This window comes from Globicephala melas, chromosome 1 (genome assembly GCF_963455315.2).
Source record: "Globicephala melas chromosome 1, mGloMel1.2, whole genome shotgun sequence".
Taxonomy (NCBI): Eukaryota; Metazoa; Chordata; class Mammalia; order Artiodactyla; family Delphinidae; genus Globicephala; species Globicephala melas.
Genome location: NC_083314.1, coordinates 18,002,962 through 18,021,422, shown reverse-complemented (window position 1 = coordinate 18,021,422; position 18,461 = coordinate 18,002,962). Strand labels below are relative to the sequence as shown.

At 37.1% G+C, this 18,461-nt stretch overlaps 1 protein-coding gene across 2 annotated transcripts in view; it reads left to right on the top strand.

Annotated features, from left to right (window-relative positions):
• EPRS1 (glutamyl-prolyl-tRNA synthetase 1) overlaps positions 1-18,461 on the top strand; it is a 68,523-nt gene that overhangs the window by 24,193 nt on the left and 25,869 nt on the right. For both annotated transcript variants that reach the window (XM_030868332.3, XM_060298480.2), the window contains 6 exons: positions 944-1,054; positions 4,377-4,513; positions 5,929-6,136; positions 6,750-6,862; positions 10,260-10,377; positions 15,816-16,175. In XM_030868332.3, coding sequence (XP_030724192.1) covers positions 944-1,054; positions 4,377-4,513; positions 5,929-6,136; positions 6,750-6,862; positions 10,260-10,377; positions 15,816-16,175 — 1,047 coding nt within the window. The remainder of the gene's footprint in view (positions 1-943; positions 1,055-4,376; positions 4,514-5,928; positions 6,137-6,749; positions 6,863-10,259; positions 10,378-15,815; positions 16,176-18,461) is intronic.

Below are 18,461 nucleotides of genomic sequence, written 5' to 3'. Positions count from 1 at the left end.
AAAAACCCAATATAAACCAAAAGGCACAGCCAGGTTTAATTAGCCATACCACTATTTCCTGCATCCTTCTAATGGGAAGAAAATGACTTTCACTACTTTACTTAGCTATTTGACTCCGCACTTGCTTCTGTCTACATTTTTCTTCCAAATGCTTTATTTAGTATCTAAATACTGCTGTTGTGATTGGTCATCATGGATAATTTTAAATTGAATAGTGAAATGAGAAAGATACATCGGATCCAGAAGGGGGTGCTGCTTCTGTTTTGGAGGTAGAGTAGGTTAGAATGTAATGAGTACTACCATTCATTCAGTTAACCTGTAAATATGTGTTGACTACCTGCATGTGCCAGGCCCTTGGGAACACAGTTGGTCCCTATATACGTGTGTATATATATATATATAGCATGCAGACCAGTAGAAATACTTGTTTACTTTTACTCTATAGAATTGCCTTATTATAGTGACCTAATGCTGTTCTGCTTTTGATGGTGGTGTGTTGCCTAACACTGCTTATAGAAAATGATACTAAAACACATATTTCTATATTCCTTCAAAACAGTCTTCTCCAACAATACAAAATGGAGTATCACATTTACCTGTAGGATTGTTACATAACCCCACAGGATAATTTTCCTTTCTAATATCATAGTTAAAAATTACTTTCGGAATATTTCTAATATGCTTTAACTATTGGTTTCTTTTCACTTGTCAGTAGTTACTCTTGGAAGGGAACTCTAAATCCTTCATGCAGTCTTTGTTTATGATTGTTTTTGTTTTTTCTACTTGACAGCTAAATGTTAGAGAAGAGTTAGCTGGTAAACCAAAAAATTAGTAAATGCAGTAACAAAGAATGCCAGTTGTTATTCCTGTGCTATTACTTATTTTATTGATGAAGTTCTAAAAAATCTCTGAATGTTCTAACACAGGGACGCCTTTGTTGCAGGTTATTGACCCGGTGGCTCCACGATACGTCGCGTTACTGAAGAAAGAGGTGATCCCGGTGGACATCCCTGAGGCCCAGGAGGAGATGAAAGAAGTAGCCAGACACCCAAAGGTCACTCTCCGGTTTCACCAATGTTGTTCTCTCTGTTAAAGGAGCAGAATAATCAAAGGGAAAAATGTACTTTGGTGGCAATAGCATGATTGGGGACCATTTTTTTTTTTTTTTTTTTTTTGCGGTACGCAGGCCTCTCACTGTTGTGGCCTCTCCCATTGCGGAGCGCAGGCTCAGCGGCCATGGCTCATGGGCCCAGCCGCGGTATGTGGGGTCTTCCCGGACCGGGGCACAAACCCGTGTCCCCTGCATCGGCAGGTGGATTCTCAACTACTGCGCCACCAGGGAAGCCCTGGGGACCATTTTTGATCCAGCATTATTTGTCAGGATTTCATACTGATTAAAAAAAATTTTTTTTTCAATTTTTTATACAGTTTTTAAAGGCTACTTTCTGTTTACAGTTACTACAAAATATTGGCTATATTCTTCGTGTTGTACATCCTTGAGCTTATCTTATACCCATTTGTTGTACTTACCACCCCTCACCCCTATATTGTCCTGTCCCCCACCTCTCCCCAGCTGGTAACCACTAGTTTGTTCTCTGTATCTGTGAGTCTGCTTCTTTTTGTTATATATATATATATGTTATATATATATATATACACACATATATATATGCATATATGTATATATATGTATATACATATATGTATATATATGTATATATGTATATGTATATATGTATGTGTATGTATATGTATGTATATGTATGTATATGTATATATGTGTGTGTATATATATACATATATATATATGTTATATTCACTAGTTTGTTGTATTTTTTAGATTCCACATGTAAGTCATATCATATAGTATTTGTCTTTCTCTGTCTGACTTATTTCACTTAGCATAATGCCTCCCAAGTCCATCCATGTTGCTGCAAATCTCATTCTTTTTTATGGCTGAGTATTCCTGTGTGTGTGTGTGTGTGTGTGTGTGTGTGTGTGTGTGTGTGTGTGTACACACCACGTCTTTGTCCATTTATCTGTTGGTGGACTCTTCGGTTGCTTCCATATCTTGGCAATTGTAAGCAATGCTGCTATGCACATTGGGGTGCATGTATCTTTTCGAATTAGTGTTTTTGTTTTTCTCGGATATATACCCAGGAGTAGAATTGCTGAGTCTTATGGTACTTTTATGTTTAGTTTTTGGAGAAACCTCCATGCTGTTTTCCACAGTGGCTGCACCAATTTACATTCCCGCCAACAGTGCACAAGGGTTCTCTTCTCTCCACATCCTCGCCAGCATTTGTTATTTGTGTTCTTTTTGATGATAGCCGTCTGACAGGTGCAAGGTTACAATATCTCATTGTGGTTTGGGTTTGCATTTCTCTGATGATTATCGATGTTAAGCATCTTTTCATATGCCTGTTGGCCATCTGCATTTCCTCTGGCAAAACGTCTGTTCAGTTCTTCTGTCCATTTTTAAATTGAATTGTTTGTTTTTTTGATGTTGAATTGTATGAGCTGTTTAAGAATTTGATACTAATGGAAGTAAATGTTTTTGTGGATTTCTTACTGAAGAAATTTATTCTAGCGGTGTTACTATCCACAGCACATCCCACAGAACTGTTACACTCGGTGCCTATTTTTTATTTTGTGGAGATAGCATATTAGTGTATAATAAGAATTTATTTCTTCTTGGAGGTATTATATAATCCGTGCTCTTATCTCTGTGTGAAAGCTGAGGTGCATTCTCTATTAGCTGGGTTATTCGCTGTTGCCTTTAAGCCAAAACATTTGACCTAATAGTATTGAATCACAGCTTGAGTCCAGAGTCTATCATGCTGCCATTGGCTCTGTTTTAGAAAATATCAGTGAAGTGACAATGATATCTGTCTATCTGAATTCGGAATATAAATCTTAAATACAGGTAGCAGGGAGTTCTTCTTAGTTAAGCCATGTTTGTTGTCTCACACGGTTATAACTGCTAGGTTCATAGTCTTGAAGAAAAAATAGATCCTTTTGTTCCAGCTTTGTGAGTTGTCTGTTAATATCTTTATTATCCAATGAAGCTTACGTCCATAGACTAACTCACTCATATACTAATAGACTAATATATTCATAACCTTACTCATAACTATGTTATGTTCATAGACTTACTCAGGTGTAAGGTGATGTTTCATGAACAGCTATAAATGTTTTAAGTGGTAGCCTATGATTGCCTTTCTCTGTATGACATTAGCTTCTTTTTAATTTGGAAGACTTATTTTAAGGGTTCCCCTAATAAGACTTGGGGAGAGAGAGTCTGTGTGTGTGTGTGTGTGTGTGTGTGTGTGTGTGTGAGAGAGAGTGAGTGTGAGACCGATTTGGCTTTACCGTTGCCTTTATCTTGCATCTGATGGGTTCAACCAGGTGAATGGTGATTTCTGATGTATCATATCGCCCACTACAGTCAGCTTAAATGTGAAGCTTAATGTTTTAAAATTTGAACGGTGAGAATAAAACTTTTAAGGGTGCTTATTTGTAATAATAAAGAATAAGTAATAGTTAAATAACTAATTGATTAGGAAACACTTTAAATGATGACTGGATTGCTCAGTTTGCTCTGTGGAATTTTCGTTATCCTTTCCCTCACAAAGTGTTCTATATTTAGCCTGTCAGTATTCTGTTCTGAGCCCAGCATAGTATAAGTTGTTGCAACATACTGACTTTTTTCAAGTGCATTGGTGCATTCAGTGAACAATTATTGAATGCGTGTTATTTAACATTTATTCAAAGGATCTTCTTACACTTTTTTTCTTTAGATTTCGGTCAAACAAAAATCTGAAAATTAACAAATATAGCATTCTTTTTATTTTCCGGATCTCTTTTTCTTCTTCATGTAATATATACTGAAAAGGCAGAAAGTTCATCTTTCTGTACGTGTATGCTACTGTCTTTAAAATTTGTCTCCTAAAATGTGAAAGATCTACCATTTCCTGCTAAGATGACGTCTGTTCCTATAGTGACGTTCCACAGCCACTGATGAGGAATGACTTTATTTTCTCCTTTGCTGCAAAAGCAGTGAGATTTTTGAGGCTAGCAAAGCAGATTCTGGTTGGAGGGACACTGTGAGACAAATACTGTCTTAGCTCTAAAAACAAAGAATGATTGTTTTAGGCTGGCAGTAATCTCGGGGCAGACCACCCTCATCTGACTCCAGTACATTATTGGTCAGGTGTCTGACCCAGGGTCACAGAGCTGGGAATCAGACTAATACAGATGACTTCTGTTTTTGTTAAGGAATAAAATGAATGAATGTATAAATTTCATACTGGGTTCAATAGTTGTTGTTTCAACCAGCATTCTCTTTTTTTTTTTTTTTTTTTTTTTTAAATCAGAATCCTGATGTTGGCTTGAAACCCGTCTGGTATAGTCCTAAAGTTTTCATTGAAGGTGCTGACGCAGAGACGTTGTCAGAGGGTGAGACGGTTACATTTATAAATTGGGGCAACATCAACATTACTAAAATACACAGGTAAGAACTTTTTGTTTGTTTTCAAATAAATATGGAAGGAAAGTCTTTTATGTTTATTCATTTATTAAAAATTACCTAATTCAGACCCATTGATGGTGCTGGCTGGTACATCTACCCAGGCATAGATGCTGCAAATTCTGGACACATTAAGGTTTTTTTCCATATATGTTTCATTACATTAATAGGGTATTAGGATATTGCTTGTGATGTTGAAAACGACAGTATGTAGATATAAAAAATAATTCTAATGCTTTAGGCCCCCCTTTTATCATCTAATTCTCAGAATGCGATTGCATGGTGGAGAGATCCTTTGGACAGAAATTGTATGTATAACATTCTGTATATCCTAAAGTCTACTTTATTTTTTATTTTTAAATTTTTTTTATTAATTTTTATTGGAGTACAGTTGCTTTACAATGTTGTGTTAGCTTCTGCTGCACAGCAAAATGAATCAGCTGTACATATACATATATCCCCTCCCTTTTGGCTTTCCCTCCCATTTAGGACACCACAGGGCATTAAGTAGAGTTCCCTATGTTATACAGTATGTTCCCATCAGTTGTCTATTTTATACCTAGTATCAGTAGTGTATGTGTGTCAGTCCCAGTCTCCTAATTCCTCCCGCCCCACCCCTTTCCCCCTTGGTATCCATACTTTTGTTCTCTACGTCTGTGTCTCTGTTTCTGCTTTGCGAATATGGTCCTCTATACCATTTTTCTAGATTCCACATGTATGGGTTAATATACGATATTTGTTTTTCTCTTTCTGACTTACTTCACTCTATATGACAGTCTCTAGGTCCATCCACGTCTCTACAAATGACCCACTTTTGTTCCTTTTTATGGCTAATATTCCATTGTATATATGTACCACATCTTTTTTATCCATTACTCTGTTGATGGACACTAAAATCTACTTTAAATTTAATCGTTTTGTGCTGAATATGAACTTTCCAGTTATTATAGTGTGCTACACTTACCAGTTCTTTTTTTTTTTAACCAGTTCTTATGATTACACAAATGGGACATAGTATGCTAAGATTAATTTAGTAAACTCTGAAATATCAGTTGTCGTGTCATTACATATGATGTCAAGTAATTGATAAATGTTCTGAAAATACAGTATTTTAGATTTTTTAATGTTTAGTCCAGGTGACTTTAAAATTCATAAATATGTTCATGTTCTTCATCAGATGTGTGGGGGATCTGTCCACGTATTAGTATCTTGATAGCAGGGACTCTACTTCATTCATCTCTTAACCAATTAATGTCTGGCACCTATAGAAACTCAAATAAATGTTTTGAAATTTTTCCAAAGAAAATTCCCTATCCATTTATTACAGGTACAGAACAAAATAGTGCATTTGTGGCAGTTAAAGTTTGTTTTCTGAAAACACTTTCCTATCTTATTTTTAGAAATGCAGAAGGAAAAATTGTATCTCTTGATGCAAAATTGAATTTGGAGAACAAAGACTATAAGAAAACCACTAAGATCACATGGCTTGCCGAGACCGAACGTGCTCTTCCTGTCCCAGCAATCTGTGTCACTTACGAGCACTTGATCACAAAGCCCGTACTGGGAAAAGACGAGGACTTTAAGCAGTATGTCAACAAGAACAGTAAGGTAGCCTCCTGAAAGAAACCCTGTTTCATCTTGCTCTGTTGTATCAGTATAACCTTTTCTTTAGAATTTTTAAAATTAATTTTAAGTATTTGTTTCCTCAGATAAAATGGAAAAGATTTCTAGAATTTTGTTAAAAATGATATAAAAGAATAATGTTCCCATTTTATAAATTCTAGAAACCGAGGCACAGTGAGGTTCAGTAAGTTGCTTGAGGACAGGCAATAAGGCGTAGAGCTGGGGTTCAAACCCAGGCCTCCTGGCTCTAGAACCCTTGTGCTTTAGTGCTGCGCCAGCGTGCCTTTCAGCTAGGTCTGTGTGCTTCTTGTATTGTACTTCATATTTATAGTGGGAAATTTCTTTATATCTGCAGGGACACCAATCAAGTTAGTTAAAAGGTTCATGAAGCCCATCAGTATATAAATGTTAACTTTTAGAAATATAATGAATAATTGTTATTTATTTTAATATTTCACTGTTTTACTGCATGTACTTAAGTAGTAAAGTTTTTAACATATCCTGTTGCAGCTACTGGAAAAGCTGCTTGCATTTTAGGGTTGTTTTTAGTGCTCTGATGTTCAAGAAAGTGTATTTTGGTCTTATACCATCTTTACAGCATGAAGAATTAATGCTGGGGGATCCCTGCCTTAAGGATTTGAAAAAAGGAGACATTATACAACTCCAGAGAAGAGGCTTCTTCATATGTGATCAACCTTATGAACCCATTAGGTAAATCAGTGTAACTGAACATTTAAATGAAAATGCTTAAAATTCTTATAGTGAATAATATTTTAAAGATTGAACTTCCACTAAAATACTGTACCTGACAATTCTCTGTTTGGTTTCATTTGTTCTTCTGTATTTACTATTTCAGACATCATTGTAACAAATTTTAACTTTGAAACAGCATAATAACAAATTTTATTTCTAGAACTAAACCATTCATCTTCACATGGTCCAAGTAAAAAGAAAAAAATTTCAGTGTTATCTTTGGATAAACATTATAGCTATTACCTTTTCTTTTTTCTTCTAAATTTATTTTTTATTGAAGTATAGTTGATTTACAGTGTTGTATTAATTACCGCTGTACAGCAGAGTGACTCAGTTGCACATATATATATACATTTTCATATTCTTTTCCATTATGGTTTATCACAGGCAGCTTTTCTTTATAGTGTACTTTAATTAGATATATTGTAGAATACAAATAGTACAGCAGGTACAGTTAGAGGATTATAACAAATGTTTGTGTTTTTTTTAAACCACGAAGTAATAGAATTACTAGGAGAACTTTCAGTCTCTGAATTTTTGTTCGCGTTTCTTTTTTTTGTCTTTGCTGTTTTTTATTGCATCTCTTTAACTTTGTGATCAGACCTCACTCCTGAGCTCCAGACTTGTGAATCTAATTAATGCCTTTTAGACATCTCTGAATAGATAACTTTCAAGTACCTCAAACTTCAAAATTCAAGATCCTAGTTACCATCTCTCCTCAGTTCTTCTCCTTCATCCCCCATTCTAATCAGTAAACCTTGTTGTTTGTACCGCTTGCCTAGTTCATCTCTGTGCTTCTACTGCTCTGCCTTTGTTTCAGGCCCTTAGCATTTCTTCCTTGATTGCCAAAACAGTTTCTAAAATAGTCTCTTCCTTCCAGTTTTGCACTTTTCTGATCCACTTTTCATATGGCCCCCGGTCTAAAACTTTCAGAGTAACAATTTTATCACATTATCTTCCCCTGCTTAATAATTCTTGTTAGCTTCAGAGGAAAATCTAAACTTCTTAGTTTGGCATGCAAGAGTTTCCGTGTAATGGCCTCTCGACCCACCTGAGCCATCTGTGTTGTAGCTGACCTCTTCCTCCCTTCTGTTCAAGATACTGCACTGCTTGGGGCTTTCCAAAGTCATCAGCTACCTTTGAACTTCTTGCTTTTTCCTGGAATTGCCGTGCTGCTTTTTCTTCATCTGGGTAACCTTTCAAATGTTACTTCTTCCAGAGCTTTCTTGTATTCCTCTAATCTGGATAGGCACCCAACCTATGTGTCCCCATTGCAGCGAGCACTTTCCTCTTTAGAATATTTATCACATGCTGTTGTATCTATCTTTCTGTCTGTCTGTCTATCTATCTATCTTGTTTCCACCACTGGAAATTCATTAAGGGCAGATACTTTTTTCATGTTCATCTTAGTATCACGTTGCCGTTAGTCAAATAAGACCATGTGTGTAAACAGCATGCACAGTGTCCAGTACTTATTAAAGCCCTTGTTAAATATTTAGCGATGGTGGTGGTGGTGGTGGTGGTGGTGGTGGTAGTGATGGTACCAACTAGAGTCATGCCCAGAAGAGAGTAGGCTCTCAGTTTATTCTGAAAGATTGTTGAACGTTTCGACAAATGGTGCTGTATCAGCAACCACGTGCAAGAGTGAATGAACCCCTACCTCATACCATGTATAAAAATTAACTCAAATATGGATCAAAGACCTAAATGTAAGAGCTAAACTATAAAACTCCTAAAGGAAAACATAAGTTTAAGTCTTTGTAATCTTAGCAGTGCTTTCTTAAATATAACACCTAAAGCATAAGCAACCAACGAAAATATACATGAATTGGACTATATCAAAAATTTTTGTGCTTCAGAGGACACCATCAGGAAAGTGAAAAGACAGTCCACAGAATGAGAGAAAAATATTTGCACATGTATCTGATAAAGGACTTGTATGCAGAATAAATAAAGAATCCTTACAACTTGATAATAAAAAGACAGTTAAAAACGGACAAAGACATTCTCCAAAGCAGATATACAAGTGGTCAATAAGCACATGAATAGATGCTCAATATTATTAGTTATTAGGAAAATGCAAATCAAGACCACAGTGAGATATCATTCCATACCCCCTTGGATGGCTGTAATCAAGAAGGCAGGCAGTAACAAGTGTTGAGGATGTGGAGAAATTGGAACCCTCATACATTGCTAATAGGATTGTAAAACGATGTAGTTACTTTGGAAAACAAAGTGGCAGTTCCTCAAAAAGTTAAATATGGTGTTATCATTTGACCTAGCATTTCCACTTTTATATATATACCCAAGGAAAGTAATAACATATGTTCACACAAAAATTTGTACATGAATGCTCATAGCAGCATCATGCGTAATAGACAAAAGGTACAAACAACCCAAATGTCCAACAACTGATGAATGGATAAACAAAAGGTGGTGTATCCATACAAGGGAATATCGTTCAGCCATAAAAAAAAGTGAAGCGCTGATTCATGCTATAACATGCATGAACCTTGTAAGCATTATGCTAAGTGAAGTAAGCTAGTCACGACAGACCACGTATTGTACGATTTCATTTATATGAAATGTCCAGAATAGACAAATTCATACAAACAAAGTTAGATTAGTGGTTGCTAGGGACCAGAGGCATGGGAGACTGGCAAGTGATAGATAAAGGGTACAAAGATTCTTTTTAGGGTGATGAGAATGTTTTAAACTTAGATAGTGGTGATGGTTGCACAATTTTATGTAACCAGGGAATAGTGTACTTTCAAAGGGTGGATATTTTGGTATGTGAATTATATTTCAATAAGGCCATATTCAGAAATACTGAAGAGATGTATAGGATTCTGTTGTTACTAAAGTCTCTCACTTATTTTTACTCTGTGGCCTTTGCCACAAAATTCAAAAAAATATTTTGCTTATGAGTAGTCTCAAGGGCAGTGGATTTTGCTAATGACTGTACCCTTTAGAATTGAGAAATTCTTAGAAAATAAATGTTTTACAGAAATTCTTCTGCTCATAAGCAGATTAGGTATGGTATGTAGATGCATTTCTTTTAAGTCAAGAGTGAGACCATGAACATCCACTAATGCCATTTCTGGTGGCCAGAGTAGATGTAACTTTGTCCTGGACTTAGCATTTTCATATCCATGAAAGTTTATGGTTAGCACTGTCAATTTTTATATATTGTTTTTAAACTACTCTGAAGAGACTGATTTGAATAAGAGAATGGACTATTTACTTATACCTTGAAAAGTATTAACAGTGCCATTGAATTAATCTAGGAATTCAATTTTAATTGCTGTTCAGATAATTTTGTTCAAAGTTTTTTGTCCCTTCATTTTCTTTTTAGTCCATATAGTTGCATAGAAGCTCCATGCATTCTGATATACATTCCTGATGGGCATACGAAGGAAATGCCAACATCTGGGTCAAAGGAAAAGACCAAAGTAGAAACAACAAAGAATGAGGTAAATAATTTACTTTTATGGATAGGTCTCTAATCAATGATCTTTCTGTCCTAGGGTTTAGAATCTGTTTACAAAGATTGTCTTCCTCACTGTTGAGATCGAAGAAGACAATAACTCTAACTTTTGCAATTTTTGTTGTTGTTGTTCTTTCTTGTAAGATTTTAAAATACCCTGCAAAACAAGATTTTCAAAAGTTAATTTTTTTTATGTGAAAGAGTAAGAAAGACTAGATTAAAAGAATCTTTTAGAAAAGCCTTTTTTTAATTCTAATAGAGCTGTAGTAGATCCTTGCCCAAGAAAACAAGTTGTTACGACAGTGTTAGGACAGTGACCTGGTTTTCTGGCTCCCTGTCTGCACTTTATCAAACTCCAGTGCATCTTGGAGAAGAGCTCCGAGCAGTCATTGAGGGTTAGAAAAGAGAAAAAGGGCAAATAAGAAACTTTGCCTCTGTTTTTTTTTTCATCTCGGTGGTAATGCTTAATCTCTGTCTTTAAGAATGAGTTAGGGGGCTTCCCTGGTGGTGCAGTGGTTGAGAGTCCGCCTGCCGATGCAGGAGACGTGGGTTCGTGCCCCAGTCTGGGAGGATCCCACATGCCGCACAGCGGCTGGGCCCGTGAGCCATGACCACTGAGCCTGCGCATCCAGAGCCTGTGCTCCGCAATGGGAGAGGCCACAACGGTGAGAGGCCCGCGTACTGCAAAAAAAAAAAAAAAAAGAATGAGTTAGGAATCTTCCTGGCAGTCCAGGTCTGGAGGACATTCCAGATAGAGACACAGCTTCTGTCCTCATTTTACAGGATGTGGATTTGAGAGGCCGTGACATGTCTAGAGAATTAGGGGGGTTATTGTGCAGACCAGAGGTCCTGAAACTTCCTTATTTCGTAGCACCCTTAGTTTCCCAGTAATTTTTTTCATGACACCTCTAGGCTGAATGAAATTCCTAACTGTTCTCTTTATTAAGTAGTTAAGTTCAAGCAACTAGATAAATATTTATATCCCAGTAACTTAGTAGCCATTTGCAAAAAATAATATACATAAATTGAAGGAAAAGGAACTTAAATTTCATTTATAAAAGATTTTGTTCTTAAATGTTAAATATTTAAATTACATTCTTATTTTTATTTCATTCTTAAAATGACGTATTAATTGAAAGAAAAAAATAATACTTTTATTTCTCTCTTGAACCTTGGACTCAGATTGGACACTACCATGCTTATTTTCTGTTTCCACAATGATTTTCCTGTGGTATTTGATTTTTAACACAACAGCTGTGAAAAATCCAGCTTTGCAAAGATATAGCATCATTGAAAGGAATGTAGCACACACTAATGTTGAAACCGAGCCACCTTGAACTTGTATTATGCAGTGTTTGACAGATGTTGGATATGTTACTGTTTACCTTAGATATTTAAAACATCCCGTGGTGTCCCTAGGAATTTCCAGTGGCTCCCTGGAACACCTTGCTGCATAGTTTGGGGTCCATAGGTGTTGGCAGTTGGGTAGTCATTGAAGATTTGGTAGCAGTGAAGAAGATAGTTTGGAGGGTGGATTGGACATAGGATTAGAAGGTGTGATAAGTGGTCAGGAAGCCAGAGCATGAGGGCATGGAGGAAATAAAGTAGGACATGAATTCAGGAAGTAAAATAGGAAGACGGTAACTTCTAGTTTTGTTTTGGTTGACTAGGTAAGTGAGTGGTAACTAACCTGAGCTAGGGAAGACAGAAGCACAGTTTATTAGGAGATACAAGTTTGGAACTATTAAGAGCGGGAATGTCATGACTTGAGCTTTTAATTTACACAAACTAAAAGCTGTGTAGTCTTAGCCAAAAGAAAATTAAAGGAAGAGAAGTAAGAATTTACGTAGGGCAGTATCCTTGTGCTATTTATATACCAGCAGTTCTCAGACTTTTTGGTTTCACACTTAGAAGTGATTGAGGACCTTCGTTTATGTGGATTATATTTATCAGTGTTTGCCATAAAAATTAAAATTGAGAAGTTTTAAAAGAATTTATTAATTCATTTAAAAAATAGCAATAATAAACCCAACCGTATGTTTATATAAATAACATTTTTTTATGAAAAATAACTGTTTTCTAAAAGAAAACTTTCAGTTAGGAGAGTGGTATGGTTTTGCAAATCTTTTTAATTTGCCTTAGCCTCCATAAAACTGCACTGTGTACTCATGAGAGAGTGAGAGCAAAAACTACAAATTACATCTTATTATTATCATGAAAATAGCTGTGACCTTGCAGACCTCCTTTGAAAAGGTCTCAGAAACCCTCTGGCGTTTGTAGGCCACACCTTGAGAACTGCTAGTATATATACTAGAATAGCACGAGATGGGAAATTTGGCTACTGTTCCCTCATTGGTCCCAATTTACACCTCTGCCTCTCATCTTTTACATTTTCTGTAAAGTTATTAGTATTATGCTATGAGTTAATGTATGTGTTCTTTATTTTTGGTCTTCATTGCTGCACATGGGCTTTCTCTAGTTGTGGCGAGCAGGGGCTACTCTTCGTTGTGGTGTGCGGGCTTCTCATTGTGGTGGCTTCTCTTGTTGCAGAGCACGGGCTCTAGGCATGCGAGCTTCAGTAGTTGTGGCATGCGAGCTTCAGTAGTTGTGGCATGCGGGCTCAGTAGTTGTGGCTCGCAGCCCCTAGAGCGCAGGCTCAGTAGTTGTGGCCCACAGGCTTTAGTTGCTCTGCATGTGGGATCTTCCTGCACCAGGGCTCGAACCCGTGTCCTCTGCATTGGCAGGCAGATTCTTAACCACTGTGCCACCAGGGACGCCCCAGTGTGTGTGTTCTGAAAAACTTTATGTTCTACAAGGTGACATACTAATCAGGAAAAATAGGATTGGGGCAAACCACTGAAAACTACATCTTTTATGGTTTCATTCATATTGTGGCTGGGTAGCAGTCATTGAAGGCTCAACGAGGCCGGACATCCCAGATGGCTCACCCACATGGGTGGCAGTTGATGCTGGCTGTTGGCTAGGAGCTCAGTGGAGGTGTTGACAGAGAGCTGCAGCATGAGTATCAGGGTAGTGAGACTTTGTATATGACAGATCAGGGCTCCAAAAGTGAGTGTCCAGTAGACAGGTTCGAAGCATCACTGTATGGTTTATGATTTAACCTTGGAAACCTCACATAGAGTCCCTTCTGCCATGTTGTATTGGTTGAACAGTCATAACCTTGCCCAGATTCAAGGGAGAGGATGTAGAGGCTTCTTGGTGGGAGGAGTATCAAAAAGGTTTTGGAAAAGCTTTGAAACCTGCGCAGGTCCTAATAGAAGTTAAAATACAGTTGACGGGCATTTGTACCCAACATTGCAGTCAGCCATCGTTGCAGCCTTAAACCTTAGGGGTATTGCTCTCTCTTTTGATATATAGATCTTTGAGGGTATTTGCCTCCAGTAGATACCGGTGTTATCAAAATTAAAGTCTGGGGCTTCCCTGGTGGCGCAGTGGTTAACAATCCACCTGTCAATGCAAGGGACATGGGTTCGAGCCCTGGCCCGGGAAGATCTCACATGCCGTGGAGCAACTAATCCCGTGCACCACAAGTACTGAGCCTGAGCTCTAGAGCCTGCAAGCCATAACTACTGAGCGCATGTGCCACAACTGCTGCAGCCTGCGTGCCTAGAGTCCGTGCTCCGCAACTAGAGAAGCCACGACAGTGAGAAGCGCGTGCACCTCAACAAAGAGTAGCCCCCGCTCACTACAACCAGAGAAAGCCCGCGCACAGTAACTAAGACCCAACACAGCCAAAAATAAATAAGTAAATTAATTAATTAATTAAAAAAAAATTAAAGTCTGATCCAGGGAGTACCCTGCTTCAACACTTTTTTTTTTTTTGAGCAGAAGAGGATATATATTTTTGAAGCTTCTTCATCCATGCTTACACCTTCATTAGATGGTTTAATGTTATGGAAAACAATTTTTTTAAAGTACCACCTGCCCTAAAGGAATGCACTTATACAGACTTTCTCATTCTTCTGTAAGATTGTCATGTATTTCTAAAGCTTTCTCTTTTAATTGTGAGTAAGCTTTTTCCTTTATGCTCCTTTGACATAAAACATTAACACACTGGGAGAAATCACGTACAAGGTGATGTGATTTTTCAGTATTATATTGATATTGTTCCCCTGTTTACCAACCATGAATGAGTCAGTTCATCTTACCAAAAATAAGTGTAGCAGAACAGACTGTATATAGTTTTGATACAATGGCTTCCTTTATTGTAGTCTTCCTTTATTATATAATATTATGCACTTATATGTGAATGTTTATGATTGTACATATATGTACCTCACCAAGAAAATACTATAAATTATGAGTGATTTAAGGAATTTGGGGGGACTAATTTTTTAGTGTATGTGGTTTTTGACTTACATAGTGATTTTAGAACCTAATCTCCATGTAAAATGCAACTTTGATCCAGCTTGAGGTGCCTCTTAGCTATCCAGGTAAAGATGTCTAGAAGACCATTCAGAATACTGGGTCTGGTATCAGGACAGAGTTCTGGAGTAGAGCCAAACATTTTGGAGTTTAATACGTATGGCTCAATGAATATGTATGAGATTATTCTGAAAAATTAAGTAGAAGACCATTAAAGAAAAAAGTCACAGGGAAGGTATGGTGTAGCAGGGTTTTAAAGTTGGAAGGGTTTCAGTAGGAGGAAAACATTCTAAGTGAAAGAAGAGCATGTCATGGAGAATAAATATAGTATAGTTATTCACTATCCAGAAATCAGTTTAGGCAACATATCTCTGGATTTGTTGCACATGCTTATATACAACCATATGCCTATAAATATATAATTTTACACAAATGGAATTGTTTCACAGCATTACTATAAAATTGTTTCACAGTATTTCATGGAGCTCTTGCTTTGTCAACAATCTAGATATATCTCATCTTTTAAAAAACTAGTAATAATACCTAACTCATTGATATTTACATTTTCTCAGCCTTTGTAACTAAGAGCTTTACATAGATTTATTACCTTTTATTTCCCATCAACCTGATGGGTTCAATACAATTATTATCCCTCTCTTATGGTTAAAAAGCAGAACTGGTTTAAGTAACTAATTCAAGGTTGCACAGCTAGTGTGTGGTAGAGCAGTGATTTGTTCTCAGATCTGGTGGGTGTGTCATAATTTCTTTAAATAGTCCTCTAATGGTAATGATTTAGGTTCAGTTTTTTGCTGTAATAAAAATGCTGCAGTGAATCTCTGTGTACCTCTACCTTTGTTTACTTATGTTATTTCTCATTAGGATAAATTTTTAGGAATGAGATTATTCATTTAAACTTTTTAAGGAGTAAAATTTTAAAATTTTGTTTTTAACTTAAAACATTAGAAAACAGTTTGATATAATTTTGTGGAAAGATATTTAACATGAATTAATTTTACTTTTGGTTTTCTGCCTCTGTAGGCAGCTACTCCTCTTAAGACAATGTCAGCTCCTTCTTTGAATAATACTTGTGCTACGTCTGAGGATTCCTTGGTCCTTTACAACAGAGTGGCTGTTCAAGGGGATGTGGTTCGTGAATTAAAAGCCAAGAAAGGAGCAAAGGAAGATATAGATGCAGCCGTAAAACAGCTTTTGGCTTTGAAGGCTGAATATAAGGAGAAAACTGGCCAGGAATATAAACTTGGAAATCCTCCTGCTGCGACAGTACAGAATGTTTCTTCTACATCATCATCAGATATTCTAGAAAGCAAATCTCTGTATGATGAAGTTGCTGCCCAAGGGGAGGCGGTTCGTAAACTGAAAGCTGAAAAAGCCCCTAAGGTCAGTATCCTGGAATGAGTTTAGACACATTGTAAGTAAGCTTATGAGGTCAAACGACCTAGACTAGTCTCATCTTATGAGATATGTTGTCTATAGACTGTCTGACTGAGTATTTTGACATAACAGTCAACATTTATTGATACGTGCTATCTGCCAAGCTCTGGAAATATTAGTGCGAGGCAGCTTACCATGTAGTAGGGGCGTGGGGCTGAGTAAGAGCCATGCACAGACTGTAATCCTGTGGGATATGTATAAACGGCTCTCAGAAGTGTCTGTGTCTATAAGTGGCAGGCCAGGGGGAACAGTTATAAAGGATATTTAAAGTAGTCCTGAAGTAGAAGAAGCCCTTTAAGGTGAATGACTTTCAGAGGAGGTACTCTTAAGTGTAGATCTGTGGTTCTCAAGCTTTATTGTGCATCAGAATTACCGGAGAGCTGGCTAAAACACAGGCTGCTGGGCCCTACCTCTTGAGTGTCTGCTTCAGTAAGTGCAGAGCATGCAGAGAGTGTGCATTTGTAAAGAGTTGTTCAGGCGGTGCTGATGCCGCCAGCCTGGGACTGGGTGTAGAAGATGCACCAGCAAAAGGTCAAGGGATATTCAGGGAATAATGAGTTGTCAAGAGGTTTCTGACCAGTGACTATTTCAGATTTTTTGTAGGGGAGCCCTCAAGTGATACCACATTTTGACTGAAGTATAAATTTCATTCTCATTTTAACGATATCTTTAGGCAAAACATTTGGCCAAGTGGGTGGTAGCACTGAGTGTGGAACAGGATTGCTTGTTCTAAATAAGAGGCAAAAGGAATGGCATCTGGGATAGAGAAGAATCAAGTTTAATAATCAAGACATGTGGTTCTACTCAAATAGTAGCATAGTTCTAAAACATGATCAAACTAGTAGTGCTGTAACTGGATAAGCTACCAAAAACTGTAGAATCTGGACTGTGGCATGAACACAGAGAGGTGTGATGAACCACTGGGCTTGACCTATGTGACTGGAGGAGATCTGTTCTAAAATGTTCCTGGGGATCTGTGGTCTGGTCAACATCCTGGGCTTTGGTTGGAGAGTGATTAAGTAACTTGAGGTTGTAAATTCCTCACCTCATTAACAAGTTTTTCTGCATCTGACCCTGTCCCCTAAGATACTTTCATTCATGGACATTTGACCTCTGCTGAGGAGAGCAAACACTTTGGGGAGATCTTGGGTTTTGCTCCAGAAGTTATTATTTTTCTGTCTCTTCATTGTGAAGTGTGAGAAATCTCTTCTCTTTTCTCTTTAACGAGCCTGTTGAAGTCCTGCATAGCTGTGATGCTCTAAAACAGCTTTGCTTCAAGGAATAAAGGCTGGTAGGTGTATGGGTTCGGCATATAAACCCTTGATATTTCCTATCCTGTGGTGAGGTTAGGAGCATTTTGTACTCTCTGTATATGTCATACACTAACTATGGACCCTTTTCTAGATATAATTTGAGGGGAAGGGCTTTGCTCTTTAAATTCCTTCATTCTGAGTAGAGTATGTGATATTCTGTGCTGATTCTTGGTCAGCTACTCATGTGTGGGGTAGTAACAACGGCAACCATTATACTCAGAGCAACAGCCAACTCTTATTTCCCATCCTGTTGGGTTAATGGATTACATTCATAAAATAGCACTGCTGAAGTTATGAAAATCAGCCTCTACATTTCTATGTAAATCGGGCAGGTACTTTCACTAGGTGCTTTTTGATAATGATAAATGTGGTACTGAAATGAATCTGACTCAGTGTAGTTTAACCTACATTTATTGAAAGCCTACAATGTACCATATTTGTGCTTCAAAATATTACTTATATATATATATTTTTTTCTTTCTCTAAATGCCAACAGTAGTAAATTGCTCTTTTTTCCTAGAGAACCAACACAGTTACTCTGAATGGAAGTGTTATGTAGACTATATCTGGCACTGTTCACTATACATTACTATTTTTGCATTTAATCCTCACAACACCACATACAATAATATTCAAATAATACTCCTTTTTTTATTTGGTTTTAGTAGCCAATGAGAAACTACTATCTGAAGTGAATATGAATGTAAAAGTAACTTCCTGAAGTTTGCAAAGCGTGGATTCCAATTTTGACTCAGTCCCAAGTTATTTCCAGTTAGAGACATTCTAAGCACCAGAGAGTCATGGTTTTACTAGTTTGTTATTAAGCAAGTCTGTGCTTGTTTTAACATTAATAATTTCTCTAAGCCGCTTTATCATTCCATTTCCTACGTCATGTTACTACCACTAAAGTAAGGAAAGT